The following is a 25554-nucleotide window of genomic DNA, read 5'->3' as shown; positions in this document are numbered from 1 at the left end:
GACTCCCTTACTGTCAGACAGTACTGGTGCTATCAGTATTGCGCGTGACCCGGTGAAGCATGAGCTCACCAAGCACATCGGTGTGGATGCCTACTTTGTGCGTGCTGCTGTGCAGGATCAGACTCTCGCTCTTCACTATGTGTCCTCTGAGCTACAGTTGGCTGACTTCTTCACGAAGGCACAGACTCGAGCGCAGCATACCTTTTTCCTCTCCAAACACAGTGTTGTTGATCCACCATGAGTTTGAGGGGGGGGGGGGTAGATGTGTATAGTCTCTTTTCGGTATATCCCCATTGTATAAGGGGTTTTCTGCACTTTACCACACATGTATATGTATTGGCCTTTGGCCCTCAGTAAAGATCAGTTGCTGTTTATCCAACAGTTCAAAACCAATTACAATAAAGACTGTAATTCCCAGGTGCACCGCTGTACCGGCACACACAGGGTTTTCCCGAGAACCAGCAAGGTAGAAGAATAAAGTGTCGAATTCCAGGATCCCACTGTGTTGCAGCTGAAAGCTCAAGTCCAGACTAAGAGAATCTTCCACAGCAGGAACAGAAAAACATGACACCCGTGCGATTGAAAGAAACTTAACAGCGCTGAGGCATTGAACATCAAAGATTCCTGGGTCCCATAGTCTGGTAGCTGAACTTGTTACCCTAGGAAGCACCCGTTGTTCCACATTTTGAATTCCGAAGATGGAAATTGAATCCCCTATCAGAGAGCTCCATCGAGACAAGCTGGTAACTAGAAACACCGGAAACCATATCTTCATTGGCAAGTGAATGGGAATAATGGGGTGAAGTACTCCTGTAAACAATGCTCTTCCTTCTGTATATAGTGATGTTACTCTTCTTTTGTTAACAAAGGGTTCACAGGGTTGAGAAACATCCAGGAGGGCCTCAACTTGAAGTGTCACATAGCGAACAAGGAGAACCAGGTACGCGGAGTTAACGGCTCCATATCCATGTTGCCAAACAGTAACTTCCGCTAGGAATTCTTCAAACACAGAGGGTGATCTCCAATTACACTTCCATTGGGCATTATCCTCCATAGAAGAGACCATAAGAAGAATAGTTGTAGAACAACTTGGCAATAATTTCAGGACTTTAACTCCTCTCAAGGTGAACTGAGCACAAGTGAGCATAGCTTCACATCCTTCGGCGCGATCAGAAGGTTCAGCTGAAGCTAGAAGACAATAAAAATGAACCGGTTGCACAAGATAAAAATGCAATTCAATAGTCATCAGTTTAGTGTACTCGTCGAATAGGAGGTCCGTGGACAAAAGTGCAGCTTCCCAATTAAGCATTGAAGTGAAAACCTCACTGGTAGCACGAAACTGGCTGTAAGCTTCAAAAATTGTACTGGCCAGCTGCACATATTTATTATGGGCGCACCATTTCTTAAGCATCTGGAATAGATCATCCTGCTTTAAGTGATCTTGTCGCCATGAGTTAATTAAAGGAAGCGAAAAATGTTCTGCACCAATGGACAAAATGTCAACTTCATGAGTCCTATGCCAAATAGCCATGCATGTCTCACGTGAAGCTGTATTGGTATGCTTGCTGAAGAACGAAGGCCACGGTGCTGGTCGAATCACCTGTCCTTGTGCCTTCTGACCCATTATCAGATCCGACATGAGCACGACTGTCAACACGTAGGCAGCAGCGGCAGAGATTTTGAACAAACAACTGGTGGGTATCATCGTGATGAGCTTAAAGTCAGGAATCACTCTCTGTGGTGGGGCTGGTATACTCCAGAGGACCATGGAAACTGACATGGGGTCGTAGTCATCCCTACCACTACCACGGGCCAGATCACCCGTCGAGAAGATGGCGGGCGTTGGTGCAGCGACATGGACGGTGTAGATGTCGAGGTCCTCGTCACACACGGCAGGGGAGGCAAGCACGACAGGTGCAGCGACATGGACGGTGTCAGTGTCGAGGTCCTCGCTGCACACGGCAGGGGAGGGAAGCACGGCAGGTGCAGCGACATGGACGGTGTCGTCGCAATTCAGGCACTCTGTCGAGCACATGGTTGGTGTCGGAGCAGCAAGTTTGCTCGCATCATGCTGTTGTCCTGTACTCCATCGCCGTAGCCATCGCCACACTCCCCGGCGCATATCGCCTCATCCTGCATGATCTCTTCCTCCCTTATCCGAGCAAGACACGATGCTCTGGTGATGCTAGACGGAGATTGCGACTGCACGACTGCTTGAATATCCTTGTGCAGCCCCTCGATGTACTGGTGGACGAAGCACTTGATACTTAGGTTGGGGTTGATATCCAGTACGCGTTGTACGCATTCCCAGAATGACGCCGTGTACTGGGCCACGGTTGCGGTCTGCTTCTGTTCGAGCAGCGAGCACAAGTGAAGGTTGTACTCTGGCGACACGTCCTGGATGTCAAGGAGGCAGGCACGCTGGTAGATGCATCGGCCATGCATGGCGAGAGCCCGCGCTGCCGCGCTTCTTGATCGAAGTTGAACCACTGCCTCCACATGGTGGACTCTCTGGAACACGGAGATCTTCACCACGCCATACACTGTAAACACCTGCTGCAACGTCTCCTCACTGATCGGGTAATACACATGGTGCACAGTGACATGGAGAACGCCGCCGGTGAACACCTCTTGCTTGCTCAACAGTTCGTCGAACACCTGATAGGCAGGAAGTGTTTGGTGATTGTTTTCTTGTCTATGTGCTGAGGGTTTGAATGTCGATGTCCCTCCACTCCAAGCCGATCCAACCTAGCCCAGGGATTTTGTGCGATTCACGGAAGCAAACCGCACCCAGGGAAGTGGATGTTACGAATCTGGCGAGAGAGTTGAGGAACACACAGCGAAAGCAAAATTTTGAGGAAATTTTGGGGCTCTGATTACCAAATTGTCACGACCCGATCGTGGAATGGATCGAGATCGGACAAATCACCTGAGTACCTTGGTAGTTTGGGATAATTCGAGGAGAATTAGGGTGAGGAATCAGAGAAGGGGCTGAGGAACAAGAGAACGGGAGGTGAGAAAATCTTCAGAGTTCATTCATCTTTTTTTCTTTTGAGGGTTACAAGCCTGGTACATATACACCTCGTATGACACACACACTGGTACCCGTTGGCCCATCTCAAGGCCCAGGTCCATTTCACAAACCATACGGTAACAGCCCACAGAGGGAGTGTTACAGTCACAAATGTCGCGGACACCATCAGCGCAGAAAAAGGAGGGACGTGCGGCGAGCGTGGAGAGCTGCGACCAACCAGTCAACGCTGCTGTCTACCTTCGGAAAGCAAAATAGATGATTTTCGATACTAGGATGACTACTCCCGAGGCCTGTTTTAACTAAAGAATTTACAGGTGGCCCGGTCGGTAAACTATTCCCGAGAGAGGAGAAGCAGAAACATCAATCTGTATTTTCGTATCATATTCCAGCAGCTCCAATTATGTATGGCTGTGGAAGCTGCCAAATCGTGTGCCATCGCAGCCTCAATTTCTACATAGCCATCCCCTAAAGCGTGCAAAAATATAGCCAAGAGAATTAAAGAACAAAATAACATGTAAAAAAATATATGTTGTAATGAAAAAATTTATAAGGTCCTGATAAGTTATGAACAGTTCTAAGATGAAACTGAGACATGAAGTGTTATGTACAAAATGCATGTATTCAATCCAACTTCTGTGCAACGGTATATGATTATGGGATAAATATGTATGGATATCTACAGATCTGACTCTGTATCTCATGTTCTGTTGATTTCTGGATTTACTGATGTAGCGGATCAACATGTGGTGGGATGGTTAGGATGACACTGGTATTCCTCAGCCCATCAGAGTTCAAGCCCTAGACATTGGTGCTCGCATTTTCCTGAATTTATTTTAGGCTTTTGGCATGGCGTGTGCTGACACCCGGGCGGTTTGAGTGCGGTATTGTAGCGGTGTCATGGGGAGGATCGCCCATATATAGTCAGGCCTATGGGATGTAGCCATATCGATGAAACTCGTTAACAAATCTCGGGGTTGTGCTCGTGTGATTGCTTGGTCCTCGAATGGTTAATGGTGGCTTGGGTTTATTCTAACAAAGCCTCATTACATTCACAACATTGAGGAGTTGGTCCAACTAAGCATAGAGTCCAACAGTGTAGGGCTCTGGAGAGGATGTAGTCGGCGAAGGACAAAGAAACAACTTACTCCCTCCTTTCTTGAAAGAGTGTACTTCCAACTTTGTTGGAAAATCTAATTTTTTTTTATGTTTGACCTTATTTATACAATAATACATAAACATTTATGCCATCAAATTAGTAGCATTAGACTCATGAGAAAATATATTTTCATCATATATCTATTTGGTTTCACAAGTATTGATATATTTGTGCACAAACTCGATGAAGCTTTGAGATAGTTTGACCCTTCAACAAACTTGAAAGTACACTCTTTTAAGGACCGACGGAGTATGATGAAGGTGACAAGGACTCAGAAGACGCTGCATGTGGATACCCTGGCGAGAAGGATGTCCGCTGATTTTTGCTTGGCTGGGAAGACCAATCGGATCCGAAAGGTCAGGAATCAGGAAGCCAACACGGAAGCCCGACTATCCCCAAATACTTGAACTGGTCGGAGATGCCCATTACCTTTCACCGGTCAGATCATCTGCCTCATCTGTCGTACCCCGAACGTCAAGCTTTTGTGGTTGATCCACTTGTCAACATATTTCGACTGCAAAATGTATTGATGGATGGAGAAGCCAGAGTGAACATATTATATGCAAGTACATTGGAGAAAAAGATAATTCCCCGGCTGAGGCTTAATCCGACTGGGATGACCATCCACGGGGTGCTCCCTGGCATCCGAGCCAGACCACTTGGGCAGATCTCTCTGGAGGTCGTTTACGGCGACCAGAAAATTTTCCGCAAGGCTTCCTTGTCCTTCGAGGTGGCTGGCTTCAAGAGTGAGTACCACACCATTTTTGGCCCGATATACACAAATTTAATGGCCTGTCCGTGCTATGTGTACTTGAAGATCAAAATGCCAGGTCCCAAAGAAGTGATCACAATCCCTGACAACCCAAAGCATGCAAAAAATATTGTGAACAAAAATGCTAACTTGGTAGACACCAGTGCTGCCGAAACGTAATTTGTTTCTTATAAGCTTGTTGTTAACCCAACTGAGATGCCTGTGGCTAAGAAACTGACTCTAGATTCGTCCTTCAAGCCAGCAACGGGCACCAAGAAAGTTCAGGTGCACCACCCACGACCCAACCAAGACGGCTGAGATTGCTGATGACCTCTATCCCAAATAGGAAAGGAAATTTTTTTGTTTTTGCCACTGTAGGTTTTGCCAAATTTCGTTATGCCACTCTAGCTTTTGACATTTCAATTTTGCCACTCTTAACTTTTGACAATACATCACGATTGCTACTCTATGGCAAAACCGAAATTTTCAGTGTGTCAATTGTGATACATTGTCAAAAGTTCATAGTGGCCAAAGTGAAATGAAATTATTTTTCTTTTGCCACGGAATGGCAATTGTGATACATTTTCAAAAGATAAGAGTGGTAGAAGTGAAATGTCAAATTTTAGAGTGGCATAAGGAAAATTGGCAAAATCTAAAGTGGCCAAAAAACAAAATTTTCCCAATAGGAAATAGAGCTCATCAGTTTTCTCCGTGAAAAGTGTGATATCTTTGCATGACCTACCACAACATGCACCCATGCATGGAAAAGATCCACCACCACCACATACAACCATATATGATTTTTTATTCTATTATTCTATTTATGTTCAAAAAATATTTTAGAACTACACATGACCAAATATAATAAGTCAAGTGTATTCTTAATATTGATAAATTTAATGAATCTAAATATTATATTCCAAACAATCAAATCAAGTTTAATTAATTATATTGCAACCGATTCCCACGACAACGCGAGAGGTGTCATCTAGTAATAAGGAGACATGATGCCTTTGTTTTGGAAAAATAGAGGAAGAGAAGAGAGGAACTCAGTTCGAATCTTGTCCGGTCCCTATGGGCGAGTCGGTCTGAAGGAAAACGTAAACGAGCCGGCAACTGGCATCGCCCATTGACAAGCACCGTGTTTCTTTCTACCAAAAATCTTGAGATGTACGTATATATTTTTCAAATAATTTAGCAAAATCGGTTAAAAAAGAAAAAAAAAGATATTAGATGCTGCAATATGCGAAAATCTCATGGTATACCAAAATTATATGGGAAACGATCCTATTCAACCGGCTGATTTCCACCGCTCCATCAGCCGCCTTTGGTGTCCGTCACGTGCCCCGGTGGTCCCGTCCCACTCCCCACGTCCCAACTTTATCCATCCTTTCCACCGAGAATTTTCATCCTCATCTCTTCCTCTCCTCTCTCTCGTGTACCCGCTGCCCCCGAACTCAACCAAAGACCCCGCCCCATGGTAGACGGTTGTTGATGCTTGCTGCAACTCCAGCCCACTTGCTCCCAGCCTGCCGCTTCTGCATCTATCGTTGCTTCAAGCGCAGTTGAGAAGCACAATAGCGGCCCCGCCTCCCGCTCCGCCGTTGTCGCAACATCCGCCAGTGCATCGCAGCTTTACCGGAGTCGCCGGAGCCATTTCTGAAACTGAGCTATTGTTTCTGAAACAAAGTCCGAAACAGAGCTACTGTTTTTTTCACGCAGGTGTTCATGATTCAGAGTGGAATAGGGCTAGTGTTTCAGAAACAAGAGCTCATCGAAGATTGTTGATGGGATTTGCTAGATGGAGCTTCGGGAAACAAGAGCATTGTTGCAGGAAATTAGAGAAGACCAGATCTTGCAACAAGAGCATTGTTGCAGGAAATGCTCTTGTTGCGAAACTGTGCGGGGCGCAGATCTATCGGGGGCCGGGAGCAAGAGTGCTAATGTTTCTGCAACAGAGCGGTTGTTGCGGGAAATAACTAGTGGGCATGCGGGACGCGGACAGTACATCGGGCGGCTATCAGGTTGGGCATCCAATGGTCGTATAAAATCAGAAAATCAGTCGACGGACGCGTAGCATCGCCCAAATTATATTTCTGCTAAAAAGAATTATTTCTATATATATATGTAAAAAAATGTTCACATATATAGAAAAGGTATTTTTACGATACGGAATTATGACGTACTACGTAAGAAGTTAATGTTTCATGTATCGAGAAAATTACCCGTAGTTCTCAAAAGAAAAAGAAAAGGTTACCCGTATGGTCGGTTGCAAACTTGCAATTGTAGACCGACTCGACTAGTCAGACTCACCATCGATCGCTATATAAGCGAGCCAATCGTACGTCCTCCTCCAATCCGCACCCCGATCCCTGCCGGTCTCCAAACCCTAGCTAAACCCCGCCACCTCCCGCGGCACCTGCGATGGCTCCCGTCGCCGACGCCGACACGGCGGAACGGAAGCCCCCCTACTCCTGATCCTCTAAAAGGAACTACCCACAAGCCATGGCGGCCATGGATCACGCGCCGCCGGGCTTCCGCTTCACGCCGACGCCGGAGGAGCTCATCAACTTCTACCTCGACCCCTGGGTGGCCGACCCGGGAAAGACGCCGGTCGGCGAGCGCCAGGGCATCGTCTGCGTCGCCGACGTCTACGGCGAGGACCCGGCCGCCCTCACCTCGCGGCACCGGCGCTTCGGCCACGACGACGGCAACTGGTACTTCCTCTGCATGGCGCGGTGGAAGGGCGCCGTGGGCGGCCGTGCCAGCCGCGCCGTCCGAGGCGGCGGCACGTGGCACGGGTACGGCAAGCGGGTCACCGTCGCCGGGGCCGGGCACCGGCAGGCCTTCGAGTACCTCGACGCGCGCGGACGCAAGACCGCGTGGCTCATGGAGGAGTTCGGGACCGTGCTGCCGGCTGCAACGGACGGCGCCGGCGTCAGGGTGCTCTGCAGGGTGCACCAGACGACGAGGACGGCGGCGGATGATGACGAGGTGGAGCGCGGGGAGAGCAGCAAGGTCGCCCGGTCTTCTAAGAGGCGGCGCCGCCGGGAGCACGACATGGCCGCAGATGCAAAGGATGAGCTCAAGTCATTGGAGATGTTTGCGATGGAGGAGAAGCCAGAGCCACTGGAGCACATCTTCACCAAGGACGAGCCAGAGTCATGGGAGATGCTTGCCATGGAGGATGGGGCTGAGCCATGGGAGATGATTACCATGGAGGACGAACTGGAGCCATGGGAGATGGTTACCATGGACAAGCCACCAGAGATGCTCACCAACAACTTGGCATTGCCACTAGAGATGCTCACCAAGAACTTCCCATTGCCACTGGAGATGCTAACCAACAACCTGCCATGGCCACTAGAGATGCTCACCAACAACTTGACATTGCCATTAGAGATGCTTACCAAGAACTTCCCACTGCTTCCACTGGAGATGCTTACTAACAACTTGGCATTGCAATTGGAGACCCTTAACAAGAACTTGCCAGAGCCAGCGGAGACCGTTACCAAGAACTTGCCATCTCCATTGGAGATCCTTACCAAGAACTTGCCAGACTTGGACATCCTTACCAAAGAGGAACCCACCACGACGACGACAGCCTTCGATCAAGATTCTGGCGCGGCGAACAAGGAAGCCATCCCTAACGCGGAGATGGAGATGCCGGCCGATGCAGAGTGGCACTCGCACTACCCGGAACTGTTCGAGCAAAAAGAGCCTCCGCCCATGGAAGACGTCATGAAGCCTCTGCCAGCGCCGACGGTCCAAGAATTTGAGCAAGGAGCCCCTCCGGCGGCGGCTGTCGAAGAATTCGGCGGGGTTGCTTGGGGTTGGGGAGGCCATGGCCGGCGCTGCTTAGTGAGGCCTATATCGTTAGCTTGGATACTACCTGGTTTTTGACATGGTTATTTGTTCTAGCAGTTACTTTCTCTTTACTAGTTTCTTGGAGGGAAAATCATTGTGTGCCAAGCTCTGCTTTTACTGTGTTTGTCTGAGATGTAGCCATTAATCCCTGCTGTATATGTATAACTGGATTTATCAACTGTACAATGTTATCATAATCCAAAAAATTGTACTGTAGTTAAAACTCTGGAATTTATTGGTCCCACAGAAATCTCATGCCATTACTTACAGTGTCATCATCAACATTACCATCCAGCAGCATGCCTCAATGCGTGCTATCGCGGATTCTGTCATGCACTTTGTAACAACAGCAAAGCTTGCCACCAGTTTACCAAAAATCAAATCAAATCTAACAATGAGAAAAAGAATAGAAGGTGGTAAAAAGATGTACAACAATCGGTCGGGTTACTCTAGGCCCTCGTCATTCACAATAATGTACAATGATTTACAGTATCCACAAAAGTAGCGTTTGAACCAAATTTGCAGAAATCAAAAGTGCCCCTTCACTCTATGATCGCCACGATTCTGTTCAGGAGGTTCAGTCCGAACGCCGTGTCTTCAGAGTTCACCTTGACAGTGAGATCCAGTGGTTCCGAGGTATGCCCGTCCGCCACGATAGTGATCAGGCAGGGGTTCGAAGTGCTCAGGATCTCGCTGCTGAATCGCCAGCACAAGCCGGAGGCGTCGTCGATGCTGAAGGTCACCGGCATATCCATCGACACTAGGTGAACATTGGCGTTGCTGAGTACTTTCGATGCGAGAGTTTGGGCTACTAGAAGGTTCTTGTCGGTGTTGTCGTCTGTACTCTCTTCGGTCTGCTCGTGCTTTTGAAGATGATCTTTGAAGGTGCACCTGTTGCAATTCCCAGCAGATTAGCATATAGTCAACAGATCATCATAACATGAGTTTGTGATGTTGTGGGCTCAGGTTATGCAATAAAATTATCATGGGGACAAACAATCACATAATTTAGTGCACATGATGCAAACAAAAGATGCCTAAAACGGTACTCATCTGTTAACAAGACATTTCTTGCTGGCAGAATACAAGTCTCAAGTTATTTTGGTTTAAGTGGCTGAATTAATATATAAAACTTAGAACGTATTCCTACTTGCTTACTCCTTTTTCTATGCACTATCAGTTGAAAACATCACAAAGACATCATGATGAAAATACTCCTCTTTGCGTGATCCATTAAAAATGAGCAGCCACATGGTAATTTGTTCAAGGCGAAGCAAGAGAAACCTCCTGTTCCTCGACATTCTTCTATAGTTAATGAAATGTGCAAACTGAAGCATTTTCGTCAGTCGCAACTGTTTCCGTTTGGGGAGGCAGATCAGTTTGTAACAGTAAACACAACATAATTTGGCTTATGTGTCAGATCACTTCCTAATCGATGCGACTGCATGAAACTAAGTAACCAGTAAAGATAGGATAGAGTCTGGTTACCTTCTAGCGTACTCAAACATTCCCCTCAGCTGGTTTTCCTTGCATAGAAAAGCATTTAGATCCATGGGTAGTGGTCGTACAAAATAAGCAATGTCCGGGTGAAGTTTGGCTGGATGCCTTTTCCCATTGCAAAAGACAGACAACTTCAAGGGCAAGAGATGGTGATGAAAGTGAACCTGAAGAAGCATCTTAGCTCTCTGTTCGGGAGCCAGTGACTGTATCTCTTCAACAGGAACAAGAGTTGGTATGCTGCAGGTAAAGACGATTCATGAGCTGAGAAATAAGTTGACAAAGAAGAAACAATCACAATACAGACAATATAATGATGTATACCTTGCAGATCCTTCTGATGTTTGGTCCATGCCACTCTTGCTACCAGAAGCCTCTTCAGATTTAATGGTTATATCTGCTAATTGTTCTGTTGTAACATTCTCGACAAACAAGTCTACACATACTAGCAAGCGTGATTTGACTGAAACCTCAGACGAGAAGGCATATAGAACACTCAAGCCACCACTATCCGATGGATCTAACAACCTATGCAATTTAGGTTTTCTCTCAAAGCTGCGAGTGGTAAAAGAAACCCTTGCACATGATGTCTGTACCGGAACAAGTGGTGCAGCAGGAGCCTCATCAAGCCATGACTCTAAGGCTGACTTGGACATTAATTCTGTCAAATCAGTAGAGATGAGAGATGCCAAATTTTCATCGACAGCTCGACCTGCATAGGCTTGATCTACATTACCATCATACAAATGAATCAGCGGAGCTTCCTGATTCTCCTTTTGACGATGAAGGTTATGACCTTCATCATTTGAATCACTACCAGCTTCACTTTCTGAATCATACACAGAGCCACTCTCATCCCTTGAAGATCCAGATTCAGCGTCAGAATTAGTACCTTCGGAGGAATCAGCTACACCTCTGGTTGGTTCTACAGTCTTATGAATTAAGATCATACTTTGAGGCTTCGGAAGTGGTGCATAACCAGGCGCTGCATGAAGAACAACTTGTGACAGGGAACCCGGAAGATAAATCCGGTAGTTGCTGTCTGAATTAGATGGAGGAGGTATCTTCCCACCAAAGATATGGTCAGCTAGCTCCTTAATAACATCTACATTCTGTGATCGACATGAGGAGTCATTTTCATTAGCACAGCATGGCAGAAGTCCTGACAAGAAACGTGCACGATCGCGGACATCATAATTCATGTCACATGCAGCCAACTGAATGACATATGCCACTATCCTTTTGAATTCTTCTAGCTGATCTTCTGCAGAATGTATGATAACCTGAAAAAACAAACCTATTAGCAATCTCCATTTAAGTGTAAGAAAACTAAAGTTGGGACTTATGATACATACCTTCACAGAAGCATTTAGGATCTGAAGCTTTGTCTCGAGCACTTCGGCAGCAAAGGACCATGCCAAATACTTAAGAACAACTGGAGCTATCTTTGGGATGAGATTTCCAGTAGAGCTATACTCACCAAATATCCAAATAATTAAGGACCGTGCGGCAGGCTCCATAATTGTATCCAGACAACGAACCAAGCGGATAATCACCTTAGGAGAACAAAATTAATGAATACATCAAATAAAAAAAATGTAAATCATGAAAACTGCATTCAAACAGTAGCACATGGCATCCTGATATCCTATATCTACATTTGTTCTTGAATATACTTCCAATGAATGATACCACAGGTTGTACAAGAGAGAAGGATAAAAGAAATTTAAATAGTTCATCACCATTCACTAGGGGAAATGTCACCAACGCAGAAACAAGAGCAAAGGAAATTGTCATTTAAACAAGGTGATATATGAAAACCATACACTGTACAATAGAGCATACATTCCATGTAGGAAGGGGGCAGAATGATTTGATGCAACACCATTCTGTATTGATCTGAGTTGTATATGTACCACCCGTAGATGGCATACATGCATAACCCACCCATGTGGATCTCATACAAAGAAAGATATGGAGGAGTAGGGGATGGTTTAAGGGGCCTGGTCAGCTATGCTACATTCCACACACCAATACAACTGCTTTATCAAATGATCATCATAATGTCAAGTGAATGCATTACCCATATAATATGAAAAGTATATAACAAATCTGTGGCGCTACAGGATTAGAAGCTTATATAAACTAATTTTATAGTACCTTCTCATGAGATGCTGCATCTATTTTCACGATTTCTTTGATTGACAAGATGGCTTGAACTAAAACAGCATCTTCTTCATTCAAGTGAACTGAGTTAGTGATAGACAATTCTGTAACAAGGTGAAAATCAAACATTATTATTCAAGAAGGATGATCAATCACAACATATGCAGAGAGAACAGTTATTACCGTACAATACAAGTGCCAAAAGTCCCTCAAGACAACTGGAGGTGATAGAGGGGAGTTTCAGGGCACACAATGCAATTGCAGCAACTGTATCTGCCACGAATCTCCTATTCGGATCTTTAATATAATCCTGGCAACAATTAAAAAGTACATAAGCAGAATGTCAGGGGGCTATAACTAGAAATCCTTGATCACATAGGTAGAGGACATCAATTTTTTTATGCTGCTAAGCTTGACTATAAGACTAATTTCCATGAGTAGAACGCTTAGATAAAAAAACTGTAATTACACTTAGATCCAAGAAGAAGGTTTTAAAGGTGTATTTAGCATGCATGAATCATCATCAGTATGACACAGGAAATGCTAGCTTGGTTTTTGAAATTATTTTGCAAGAGTGAGTGATGATTTTGTTACCTTAAGAGGAAGTTCTATCAAAGACTTTCATGTGAGAAGCAAATATATGATTGCAAGTCATTGTTACAGCTCAACTTTATGGGAATATGTTGCACATACAAGCAAATACCTGAAATTCTTCAAGAATGGCTGGGATAGATGACTCTGTGGCAATGGTGGTGAGTATTTCAAGCTTCAAAGCCCTAGTCTGATACGGGTCTGAAGCACATATGAAGAAATCTTCAAAATATGAAGAAAACAATAACGGGGCAGTCTTGGCAAAAACTAGTATGTTGCCAAGCATCTGCAAGAACAAAAAAAAGGGGGTAAGCTCAATAAGAAACCAGCGTCAGAAAAACATACATCTGCTGGAAAATTATTAGATTCTTATGTCTGCAGGAATGCCTTAACATATGATTCCAAGATGTAATAAAACGAACTCAGTGCTCAGTTTTTAGCTTCATCTAACACAAAGTTGTGAGTGCAAATGTCTGTGTGTGTCTTTTATATGAGTTCAAGCCATCACGGATACATAACTCAAAGCATGACAGTTGACCACTCTACAGTGGCACGTGAGTATTAGGAAAATTTTATTCCACTACACTATGATATATAGTACTTACGTACATAAGTTGATTTCTGACACAACGTAATTGCATGATAACAGAAATGATTAGTGAAATATACAATACCATAATTATTCCTATTTGAAATATGGGATACGATACAAGGCAAAAATATGTAGAAATTACCACATATGTTGCATCAGGAGATGAACGTAGAGTAAATAAAATCGGGCCAACAATTCTTTTCACTTCCTCAGCTGGAGCCATTATCCAATGAACACTTGCTGCTGCAAGTATCACTGCACTATTTTGGCTCCACAGAAGAGGTGATGTGCATTTCAATAGAATTACGACATCATCATTTGTGCTACTAGTGACAGATGGAAAGCTGAATTTATCCTCGTCTCTATCAAAAGCTCCTGAATATTCTTCAATGTAATGCCGGAACAACATAATGTTTGGCATAGTGCCAGAACCTCCTTTAACAATAGTTTCCGCCTGGGTGCTGGATATATTACTAACAGGAACTGAATCCCTGCCAGCCTGGGTCTCCAAAGACAATTCTGCAGCAAACATTACAGAATCCTTGACCAATCCATGTTTTGCTATCACATACCGCAAGAGAATCTCAATTAGAGTAATCTGATACCATTCTTCAATATCAGGGAGTGTTTCACAGAGCCGTCGGAAATGCTTTGCTATCAGCGCTAAACAATTTGGACAAACCGACTTAAATGCAACTGCAGCAGCTCCCACTACTCCAAAGGAACTGTCACCAAGCAAAACGTCCACAATCTGCAAAAACATGATCAGGTTTCAGAAAGACATAATGTCGACAATCAACACAAATGAGAAGCAGGTTGCACTTAACAGACCTCCTCCAAGGTTGTGTTTTCCTCTGGAAGCAAGTCGTAGAGCTTACAAAGTGCATATGCCGCGCATTTCCTAACATAAGGTGATGGATCCCTTGCACATTTCTTCACAGCCACTAACACGAGTGGAGCGACAACGTGTAATCTGATGCCAGCCATAGTGCGAAGGGCCCAAGCCCTTACCAACGGGTTTATGTCTGATAAATCTTTCTGGAATATGTTGATAGAAAGGAGAGCTTCATTTTGCCGCCTGCAGCAATAGCAAGAAATTTTGTAACGACACATGGCAATCACAGAGAGAAATAACATTCTCATTCAAAACTCCACTTGTTGACCAAGATTGAAACTTATGAAACAGCCTGATCCATTGATCCTTGCCTATAACATCACAAGGATGCATGTATTATTCGAGAACAGAAGATACTCATTTTTTTCATTAGATTATAGTTCATATATTGCTGTTGTACATGTTTTTTATCATATTGCAACATTGCACTTATTGCCTGCCTGCCTGTTGTAGAACAAAAGAACAGGTCAATACACTGTTCATCTGATTATGACTGCAAATGTCTAGTGTTTAGCAGCAGCGTGATATGTTTGAGTAGCATCTAAATTTCTGTCAATCACTCAATGTGATCATGGTACAATGTCAAGGAAGCAGATAAATTATTTTGGATACTTTCTTGTGAGAGTGAAAAATACACTTCTGTTCATTAAATTTGACATTGAAGTAGTGAGCTTAAAATATGTCGATCAGGTAAAATATACGCAACAAAAATTGCTGATAGTCCCTGGTGAGATCTGAAGTACAGTACAAAGACAATCACACAGGCCAGAATGGTCAAACGTGAGGCAATAAAAAACTAAAAATTGGACAAAACTTTAACATTTTTTCAGGTAAGGTGTCCAGCAACTCCATGCAACTTTCTACTGCAAGAGGAAGAAGAGAAAGTCATGGCAATAGCATATGCACATCACTGTCATCAACTGAATTATTTTATACAGGCCTGGGCTGGCCACTTTATATTTAGATTCAGACATGATGATGAATTATAATTTGCACAGAGCTTTAAGGTCCGACTGCTGACTGGAAAGGTAAACTCTCAGGAGCACCGGCATTAGTATTCTTTCCAAGCAGAGAGCAGGGTAGCCAAAACAACTCATCGACTTTTCTTGTTTACTCGCTAACTTCTCGCCGATCTAGGAGAACGGGTGACCAGGCTTTCCAGAAGAGGTCGTGCAATTCACAAGCTCCGGTAAATGGTCTCTTACTATTTAGGTGGAGGAGTTTCCATGCGAAGCAGATATGTGGCGGTTTGGCCATGTGGGAGACAAGTGTAAGTAAAGTCATATTGTATACTAATAATAACTTGGTTCATGAGCAAGCAAAAGCAACCTATAATGGCACTCTATTAGGTTCAACTTGCCTCTTCAGTTCAGATGTCAAGTTTATGTCATTCCTTCCAGGTAATTTCTTCAGGCCAAGTGTGTTGCTTAGAACTAATTCCCCTTCCGGGAAGTGGAATTTTCCTTTGTTCCAATTCTAATTGAACTATTTACAGTGAAGCAGAAGCTCCTATGTCGCAAAGTTCAGATAACAGCGATATATCGACTATGATTCAGTGACAAAAGGAAGGCGTGTATGTCATGCCTACTTAGCTCCAACAATCTGTCTGGACAAATCACAGGCGGGGGAGACAATGCAAGTAAATCTGACTGAAGCAACTCCCACCATAATCTACTGAGCTCAGATCTGGCCGAACTGAGATCACAACAGAGGCATGGAGAAATGCAGATGAGGAGGCTTAGCTTGCTTACGTCTCGGCGTAGTGGAGCAGGTAGAGGTAGACGAGCTTCTTGACCTCGAGCGACTGCGCCGCCACGTTCTTCACCACCTGCGCCGCCCAATAAACAACTCTGCTCAGTGGCCGGAACCCGACGAGAAGAGAGGAGAGGGGAGGAGGGGGAGAAGGGGACCTGGGGGAAGAGGTGGGCGACGTCGACGCCCTGGGCGATGAGGGCGAGGAGGCGCTTGAGGGCGTCGACCTTGTCGCCGTCGAAGCGGGAGTCGAGCAGCGCCGGGATGGCGGCGTCCTCCGGGTCGTCGTACAGGTGCGCGTCCGTGCCCATCCGCCCCACCACCCACGACGCCGCCGCGCCGCTCGCCCGCATCCCGAACATCCCCGACGGATCCCCACTCTCTCTCTCTCTCTCTCTTCGCCGGATCTCGGCGGCGGCGCGGATCTCGGCGGCCGTCGCGGTTCGCCGTGGAGAGGGAGGGGAGTGGTCTGTCCAGTCCACGCGAGGGACGGCGATGGGTGGGGTGCGCGTGGAGTGGGCCGCACTTCACGTGTGGCCCAGCCCAGGGCCCGTCTGGGAGAGGGCCTGGGCCGTGTTCTCCGTGGGCCCTCATCCATCCTAATGGATGATGGGCTCGGGTAGTTGGGATATTATACGGCTCAAAAAAAAAAGTTTGGGATATTCATCTCTCGACTCCGCCCAGGGTCTCCTCACCACATCGCGGCCGGCCGGAGTGAGTGTAGCCTCCCAATCTTGCCGCGCCATCCCCCGAGCGTAGGAGTCGGGGAGGAGGCGACCGGCCGAAGGAGGCATCCGCGCGTCTCGCCGCCGTTCCTCCGGTGCTGCATAGCATAGCATATGTGCTGGCCGTCGGCTGCTGCTGCTGGCGGCCTTTTGACGTTCAGAAAGGAAGAGGTTCTTCTCCAGCTGGCACACAAGCTATGCCATGAGTCCGAAAAATTCCCAGGTTATTATTCATGCTTCTTTCTATTCGGTGTGAATTTTGCGCGATACACGCTGCTTAGGCATGTGATGGATACAAACTTTGTGTCTTGGGTTTGGTGGATAATGATGTCCAAATGTAATATGTGTCCCACATTCTTCTTTCTTTTTGCAGTTGCATTATACACGGAGCATATCATGCATAGTTTAGGTGAGAGGATTCCGCTCCATTGCTTGCTTCCTGGTTGGTACTCCCTCTGTAAACTAATATAAGAATGCTTAGAGTAGTGATCTAAACGCTCTTATATTAGTTTACGGAGGCAGTACGTCTGAAGTTGCATGTCTCACCGGGCAATTGTATTGAACTAAAACCACGACGAGTAATTTGAAACGGAGGGAGTAATAAACATATGTTTGCTGTTGTACCAAAAGCTGAAAAAATAATAATTGGTAAACCTCAAGGTTGCCTCAAGGCTAGCTCTCCTTCAGCTGCATCTTTTATTCAAGGAGGATAAATAAATGGAGAGAGAGATATAGGTCTGGACAAGTACCGCCCGGATTAGCGAAGCTTCCGGTTGATGGCGTATGCGGAATTGATCGCTCATGCCTCGGTACCAATCAAACAGCAACCACGTCTTCAAAGTGTCTTTGCACTAACACTTGCTGTCCGTTGTGCTTGAAATCCAACCTCCTCCACATCTGGTCTCGCAGGGACTGGAAATACAACCTCCTCCACATCTGGTCTCGCAGGGGCTGTGGGTTGCAGTCACCATAGAGCTCAACCTTCTTCAAATGGTAAAGCTCATCGAGTCCGTCCATGGCCTCCATTCTGGCAAAAGACCACACAAACATCTCGAGCTTAGGTGATGCACCTCCTTCAAAGTGAATGCTGGTGATGTCGTTGCCTCGGACGATCAAAGACTTGAGACTGATGAACTCTCCTTTCTTGATGTGGAGCTTGCTTCCGTTGTACGACTTGTGCAGAAGCCTGAGACAAGCTAGAACTCCAAGATTGCCAATGATGCCTAGAGCATCTTCCCCAAGGTAAGTTTCGCTCAGTGTTAACTTGACGAGCTTATCGAGCTCTGCGATCCAGCCAAGGAGCCCATTTCTTATGCCTCTGATGTTTAGGCTCCGAAGGAGTTTCGGAGGCGAGCCCAATGCATGCACCTCGTCTGCATCATCATGAATAATAACACCGTCACTTGTAACCGGATGGTTGACCTGGATTGACAAGGAACGGAGGCAACCATGCAACTTCTCAATCTGTTGGAACAAAAGATCCAACAAGCCATCTCTCTTCTTCCTAGTGAGGATCACACCTAGTTTCCTTAGTCGCAGCAGTTGTCCGATGCTGATCATATCATCAACACTGTGGGAAACATCAACATGAGACAACATCTCCAGTTTTCCCATTCTTTGGACGCCATTGGGAAGGCGCACCCCCACAAATGACTCTTGAAACCTCTCAGGATTGTGGTTCGAAGGAGGAGGGCATGTCTGACTCTCCCCAGCAAGCATATGCTTTAGCATTGGAAGCATAATAGACTTTGTGGCGAACGCCCTTACTGCCGTTTGCCGGATGTCCAATGTCTCCAAGCATGTTAGCATCTCTATTTGCTTTGGAAGTTCAGTGACATCTGTATTCCTGAGGCTGAAATATCTGAGCAGTATTATCTTACAAATAATCTTAAGATGTTTCTTCTTCAACCCTCTAGATCCATCACCTTCAAGAGCTTCCACTGAGATGACTTGGCCAAATATGGAAGAGATGCTACTATGTCATTGGCAACTTCCCTAGGAGGATGACATGCTTGCAGTGGTATTCTGTTATGAATGGAAAGGTGTTGCGCAAAACCTTGTGGCAGATCTGTGTCCACAAAGTTGACATCTATGGCAATCCTGGCGATGAACTCGGAAGCTTCATGATGTAACGTGCATGTCTTGATGTTGCATGTATCACTGATATCAACAGGACGAATGAACCCTCGAGCGACGAGCATCTCGAAATGGTGCTTGGCTACAACCTCTAGGGGTTGTTTGGATACCTAGATTATAGGAAACTAGTTTTCCTTAAACCCGATTCCTGGTGTAACAACCTAAAACATTGTTTGGATTATCTAACTAACTCGTGGATATACTAAACTGAGTTTTCCAAAAACCCAAAAAACCAGTTTATACAAAAACGACTAATAGGCGTTTTTATACAAACGCGTTTTCTATATGCATCAGGAGATCAGCAAAGTCCGACGCGCTGATCATGGTAAACGCCGTCGGCCGCGACAGCAGCTTGACAAAGCCAAAAGATGTCGTTGCCGATCTCGCCCAGGCAGCCGGAGCATGCAGGTTGCGATGCTCCACCTAGACCAACGCCTCCATGGCGGATGCAGACTTGGGCCGGCTGCCGTCGTGTCCATCAGCTGCTTCACAGCCACCGTCGTCGTCCATATGCTCCAGCTTCTACGTCGTCGTCGCGCCTCCCTAGTATGTGTGTTGTGCTCTGCTGTTACCGGCCAATCAATCCAGCAGCTAGCTAGATGCTACATGCGTCCCCGGCTTGAGAATCAATCAAGGTGCTTTACGTCGTGTACTCGTGTCTTGCCGTATGTTAGCTGCATGTACGTGCTTCTTTGATGGGAACCTGAGCCAACATGCATGACACCGGCGAACGAAACCGAGCACGATCAGGCGAGCAGCGCGACCACCCTGGCGGCCTCGGCGATGGCCGCGCACCCTCGCGAGAGAGCAGTTTACGGTGTGGTTGTCTGCAGCTTCTCCACGTCGTCCTTGAGCTCCCGGATCCGGGTCGCCACGCGGTGCCGGACAGGGATGGTCCTCAGGAACTGGAGCATCCTCCGCAGGGAGCCCAGGAGGCCCTCGCCGGCGCGGGGGCCGCCGCTGACCTGGCGGGCGAAGAGCTCCACGTAGGCCTCGCTGTCGCGGGCGAGGCCCACCACCTGCTTCATCCACGTGCGGACGTGGTGGGCGTGGTGCTCCGCCTCGGTGAGGTGGGCGAGAAGGCTGTTCATGCTCTCCATCTCGTCCCTGATGAACCGCACGTCGCCGCGGACGCCGCGCAGCAGCTGCGCCTCGTCCACCAGCAGCGCGCTCAGCCTCCCCAGCAGAGAGTCCACCGCGCTCTGCGCCATCCCCGCCATTGTTACTCTTCTCTTGTTTCTTCTTTGGCTCACCCAACCTAGCTAGCGATAAAACAGCCGCTGGAGATCGAAGGAATGAATGATCGATCAAAGGGCTTCGACTTCCCTTACGTTTTAGTTTTCTTGAGAGAGAGAGAGAGGCTGGCTAAGATTTGCTTCGGCTGGTAGCCACGGAGAAGGAAAGAAAGGGATGGCGTGCCATGGATAGACGTACAAAAATCTGAGTAGTTGATGAGTATTCCTCATGCATATGCATGCACCCAAGTGCACGTCACCTGGCTAGCACAGCAGGGAATCAAATTCTTTCTTTTGCTTGTTGATGATTTGGCTTTCAAGATACCGTGTCCAACAGCCCTATCTTGACCATCTTTTGCCTTTTTCTTTTATTTTTACCCACCTTTGCCTTTTTGCTCTTTATTGTATGCTTGAATAAGACCTGGTTTGCATACATGGCGCCTTGAAATATAGTATATGTGCCTTAAGTTACAGTGTACTCCCTCCGTAAACTAATCTAAGAGCGTTTAGATCACTACTTTAGTTATCTAAACACTCTTATATTAGTTTACAGAGGGAGTAACAGTCAAATGTGCATATGCGCTTTAGGTATTAATGTGTAGAATTTTTCTTTTTTCTTTTGAAAGTGTACAAGTAAAACTAATCCAAACCATATAAGAGTCACACATTTAACATTGTGGATTTGAAGGCTTGTTTGGAAAAAGGAAAAACGAACTTTAGTCATGGACAATTTCAATTCAAGGAGGGGAAGATGACATGCACGTCCACCTGGCTACCACATCAGGAACCAAATTCTTTTCTCTACTTGTAGTTACTTTGGCTTGAAGAAACCTGGTCCACAGCCTTCTCTTTTCCTTGTTTTTTTTTGTCTTTTCTTACCTTTGCCTTTTGCTTTTTTTCCCACTTTATGCTATTGTAAGACCTGGTTGGTGCCTTGAAGTACATATTGGTTTATAGTATAGCAGTCAAATGAGCATACATGTTTTAGGTGTTATTGTGTAGAATTTCTCTTTTTGGTTTTCAAAATGTACGAGTAATATTGAGCCAAATCATATAAGAGTCACACAATTAATATTGCAGATTTGAAGACTTGTTTTAGAAAAAGTTAATGGAGCTTTAGTCAAGGACGACTTCAATTCAATTTATGGAAAGATGATATCCAAACCTGGCTGCATCAGGGAACTTAATTCTTTTCTTTGCTTGTTAAGTTGCCTCTCAAGATACCTGATCCAAAGCCTTTTTTTTTCACTTTTACCTTTGCCTTTCGCTCTCTTTGAGTTATGCTAGATAAGACCGGTTGGTGCCTTGATGAACATATGGGTTTACAATGTACCAGTCCATATATGTCTTAGCTGTTAATGTGTAGAGTTTCTCCTTTTGCTTTCCGGAATGTACCACTAGAATTAATCCAAACCATGCATATAACAGTCAAACATATTTAACATTGCAGATTTGAAGGCTTGTCCGGACTCTGGAAAAAGGACATGAGCTTCAGCCGAGGATTACTTCAATATAGTACTCCCTTCGTCCCAAAGCATCAAATCTAAGACAAGAATTTTGGGACGGATGGATATTCGAGAAGGGTAAGACGATGTTTGAGATCCTGAGTACTGATACACTTGAGTGTTTTTTTTTTGCGGGGTAGATACACTTGAGTTTTTCATGGACAAGCCGAGAAGCGGCAACAAAACTCAAGGCTTGTGTCGGGGCTGGTACAGCTAGATTGATCTCACACTTCACCTTTTGTGGGAACATGATGGCGGGGAGGAATCGAATTCTTGCTTGTTAATTGCTAGCACCATTCGGTACAGGCGTGGCGATTATTCCAGAACCGTGGACGATGCGCTGGACGTACGGATCGGAGGCAACTGCGGATCGGAGGAGAGTGATGGGTGCAGAGTGCAGAGGTGGTGGCGCGGCCTTGCCTTTGCCTGCGGCTGTTGGGCAGCGCCATAGGCAGAGGACAAAAAGGTGGCCTGCGGGGCTGAAATGATCCAAAGACTTCCAATTCTCGGTACGTACTGGCTCGAGCAAAATTTTAAAACGAGCAAATTAGATTATAAATAAAATTTTGAAATTAAAAAAAAATAAACAGGGCTTTGACAACATCATCCACACCCATCTACCAAGTACTACTTCCATTCCTAAATATAAGTCTTTCTATAGATTTCACTATGGACTACATACAGGTATACATAGACGTAGTTTAGAGTGTAGATTCACCCATTTTGCTCCGTATGAGGACGCCACAACCATCGACAAGTCTCCAACAATTATAGATCCAATCACAAGAAGTCGCGCCAAACTAATAAGTGACCAGGTGAACGCTAACTTAACTTTGCCATGTAACCTTGATGACACAATCATGCTTTCATCCCCATTGTTGTTGGTTGAACATAGGTATCACATGGAAGAAATCCAACAACCTATGAGTTCTTAAAGCAACCGGTTTGGAGCAACAAGTTGGGAGAAAAGAAGTTTCAAGTGAAGCTGATGCTGTCAGTTTTTTCCTTTGATATTTCGTTGTGCCATACCCATGTGATGGAGACACGGGCCATAGGGGTACATCATCAGAAGCTACATCAAACTTACTTTCCAATGCAAAATACCTCACATCATTTGGAGTTGTGAGTCAAAAGTTCTAGTCATTCTCGTGGAAGGTGTCCAGACTGTTAAGCCTTCGTGAATTTTCGAGGAGCTCTCCAACAAGTCTCAAAGTTGACTGCTTATTCCCCGAAGGAAGCCATGCAAAGATGCTTACTTTTGAATCCTTTTCACACCTAGCTAAGGGGGGTTGTTCCTGCTATAAATGCCCATCCCCCCATCATTTTAGTAACCTTTTGTCAAACCATTCAGCTACAAGCTTATGCAGCAAGATTGCTAGAGAGATCCGAGAGATCCTTGCTACCTTTGGTCTTGTGAGTTGATTCGGATTCGCAAGAAGGAGCCTCTGGTTCCCACTAATTCGTGCTCCACAGTTCCGGCCGTTTTGTGTGGGTTAGTCCCGGTTTATGGTTCGGCGATTGTTCGGACAACGGGTTGGAGTTCTTACAGCTCCGGTCAGTCATCCCCAATGTACCGGGATCACCCAACCTTGGCATGTATAAAGCTAGTTATCCTGGCTGCTTGCAGCTAGTTATCCCTCCCGATTTGATCCTACAGCGTGAAGATCGGGCCACCCTCGGGCGTGAACTCGTTCAACGGGTTCCCACCTATCATTTATCCCGACACAAGCTTCAGATGAAACATACATGTCATCATACCTCACTAATTTTGAATTGCTCTGACTTGTGTCGCCTCCCATTTTCCTCATTTAGCTCATACACTAAAAGTCTCAGTCCTTCGTTGGCCTTCACCCCACTATACCGCACCTCTTCAGGTTTGTCAAATGCCTTATGGGAGGCAATGTAGCTAGTTTTAGCATGGAGTCCACCCATCCCGTCGGAGCTGGTCATGGTGTGGCGGCCCCGAGTGGTTTTGTCCGCGAAGGCGGCCGAAACGTATCCAAGCAAAGACTACAGTTTGGACTTCTCAGTCTAAGGTCCTCGTTGCAAAATAGTAGGACTTTGTTGTAATTTTCTTTCTTTTGAGCCTGCAGTGGAGCTTTGTATTTTTACTGATTTATAATTAATGGAAAGCTCTCTAGGTCCTTCATGCAAAAAGCAATAAAAACATTTTGAAAAATCTGGAGGGCAGGCTTGAGCATGTACCTTAGATTCGTTGTCGGCGGCAACACATGATGACTTCAATTTGGTGGTGCTTCTCAAGTACCGGTCTCCAGCTCGGCGTGAAAATCCGAACGCTGACCCTAATTGAGTTTACCTGGGAATGACTTTTCTTTTTCTTTTGCATCATTATTTTGTTAAAGGCATTTCTCTAAATTGCTCATACTTGATCTTCAGGGGAAAAGAATCTAAGATTTGGCCTTCAGTTGCTAGATCTGGCAACAACGGCATTTGAGGTGTCATTCTCTTCCTTAAGGCGCTACTATTGGATAACCTTTATCATTGTATTCGTGATGTTAGGAGATGGTTCGTGCGGATCTGGTCACTATTGTAGCTTGTTGATCAGATCGCTTCAGGGTTTTTCTTCTTGTTTTTACTCCACCAAGGCACACCTTTGGTCTTGTATGACTTTGCTCTTTTCTGGTGTGATATTATGCTCGTGCATTCATATTGCTTGTATGCATCTTAATTATGCAGACATCGGGTGTGTGCACTTTACATTTGTATCAGTTTGATGCTTCATGCCGAGTGAATAAATCTGCTGAAAAATGGGGTGGTGCTTTTTATTTAGCCCCGTTTGATCGAAATCACAAGTTAGAAAGTATCATTGCAAAGGTCCACCCATCCCCCTTGTGGTGACAAGTGACACATTGGTTGTGTGGCACACCGACACTTGTCGCACCTGGCAGTTTTGTGCTTTTTTGTCCAATTTTTTAATGTTTTATATCTTGACTGTGCAACTAAACCATGGAACCATTTTTACTGTTGCGTTTCTCGTGTCGAGATTTTGGAAGCGTGATCCGATGAGACATACATTTTATTTGAAAATGGGGGACGCTGGAAATAAAAAACCAAAAACAGAAAAAAGATTAGAACCAAAAACCAAAAAAGAAAAGAAAAAAAAGAAACATGAAGCATAATTGTGCTTTTCCATATTTTTGTGAAGCACAACTGTGCTTCACGCGCGCTGTGAAATGCTTCACGTCCAAGCACAACTCCAAAAATGAGTGTAGAAAAACCAAAAAAAAAGTTGAAAAATAGAAAAACCAAAAATAAAAGTTGAAAAACCCCAAAGACTCGTGCAAAAAGGTACTTCCTTCGTTCTAAAATACAAGGTGTATTAGTTTTTTTTTTAAAACTATAAGGAGTATAAAAAACGTGTACTCATGGGTCGTCCTTTTTCTCTTAAGCCCAGACGACGTAACATATATTCTGGGCCTGGATCTAGCTGCCCATCTCAAGCAAAGCCCGCCCGCTAGCACGACCCTTCATGGCCCAGGCACGACACGGGCTAAACTGGCCGTGACCGACACACGGCATGCCTAGGGCCATGCCTGGGCCTAGAGGCTGGGCATGCGGGCCGGCATGACACGGCTCGTGTATTATATTTTTTTTTGCATATATATATATAATCTAAAATACAATCCAATAG

The 25554-nt window shown here is 45.5% G+C and overlaps 1 protein-coding gene and 1 pseudogene across 1 annotated transcript; both read right to left on the bottom strand.

Annotated features, from left to right (window-relative positions):
* Positions 1-9002: 9002 nt before the first annotated feature.
* LOC123081006 (AP3-complex subunit beta-A) lies at positions 9003-16787 on the bottom strand. The gene is made up of 11 exons (XM_044503967.1): positions 16460-16787; positions 16301-16377; positions 14486-14732; positions 13797-14405; positions 13175-13348; positions 12655-12781; positions 12466-12575; positions 11661-11861; positions 10630-11588; positions 10297-10545; positions 9003-9699 (listed from the first exon to the last, which is right to left on the bottom strand). The coding sequence occupies exons 1-11, from the start codon at positions 16661-16663 to the stop codon at positions 9351-9353; spliced, it is 3306 nt and encodes a 1101-aa protein (XP_044359902.1). The 5' UTR covers positions 16664-16787; the 3' UTR covers positions 9003-9350.
* Positions 16788-17842: 1055 nt separating this feature from the next.
* LOC123076688 (disease resistance protein PIK6-NP-like) lies at positions 17843-20499 on the bottom strand (annotated as a pseudogene).
* Positions 20500-25554: the final 5055 nt, after the last annotated feature.

This window comes from Triticum aestivum, chromosome 3D (assembly GCF_018294505.1).
Source record: "Triticum aestivum cultivar Chinese Spring chromosome 3D, IWGSC CS RefSeq v2.1, whole genome shotgun sequence".
Taxonomy (NCBI): domain Eukaryota; kingdom Viridiplantae; phylum Streptophyta; class Magnoliopsida; order Poales; family Poaceae; genus Triticum; species Triticum aestivum.
The sequence above is the reverse complement of the archived record's forward strand: the minus strand, read 5'-3'. Positions and strand labels throughout refer to the sequence as shown.

Bases quoted from the DNA above. Each gene is read 5' to 3' on its own strand.
- LOC123081006 (XM_044503967.1), bottom strand. From the start codon at position 16,663: ATGTTCGGGATGCGGGCGAGCGGCGCGGCGGCGTCGTGGGTGGTGGGG. The intron at 14,733-16,300 runs GTAAGCAAGCTA...CTATTGCTGCAG, and splicing joins CTGCTCCACTACGCCGAGAC to GCGGCAAAATGAAGCTCTCC. The intron at 14,406-14,485 runs GTCTGTTAAGTG...ATGTTTTTGCAG, and splicing joins AAAACACAACCTTGGAGGAG to ATTGTGGACGTTTTGCTTGG.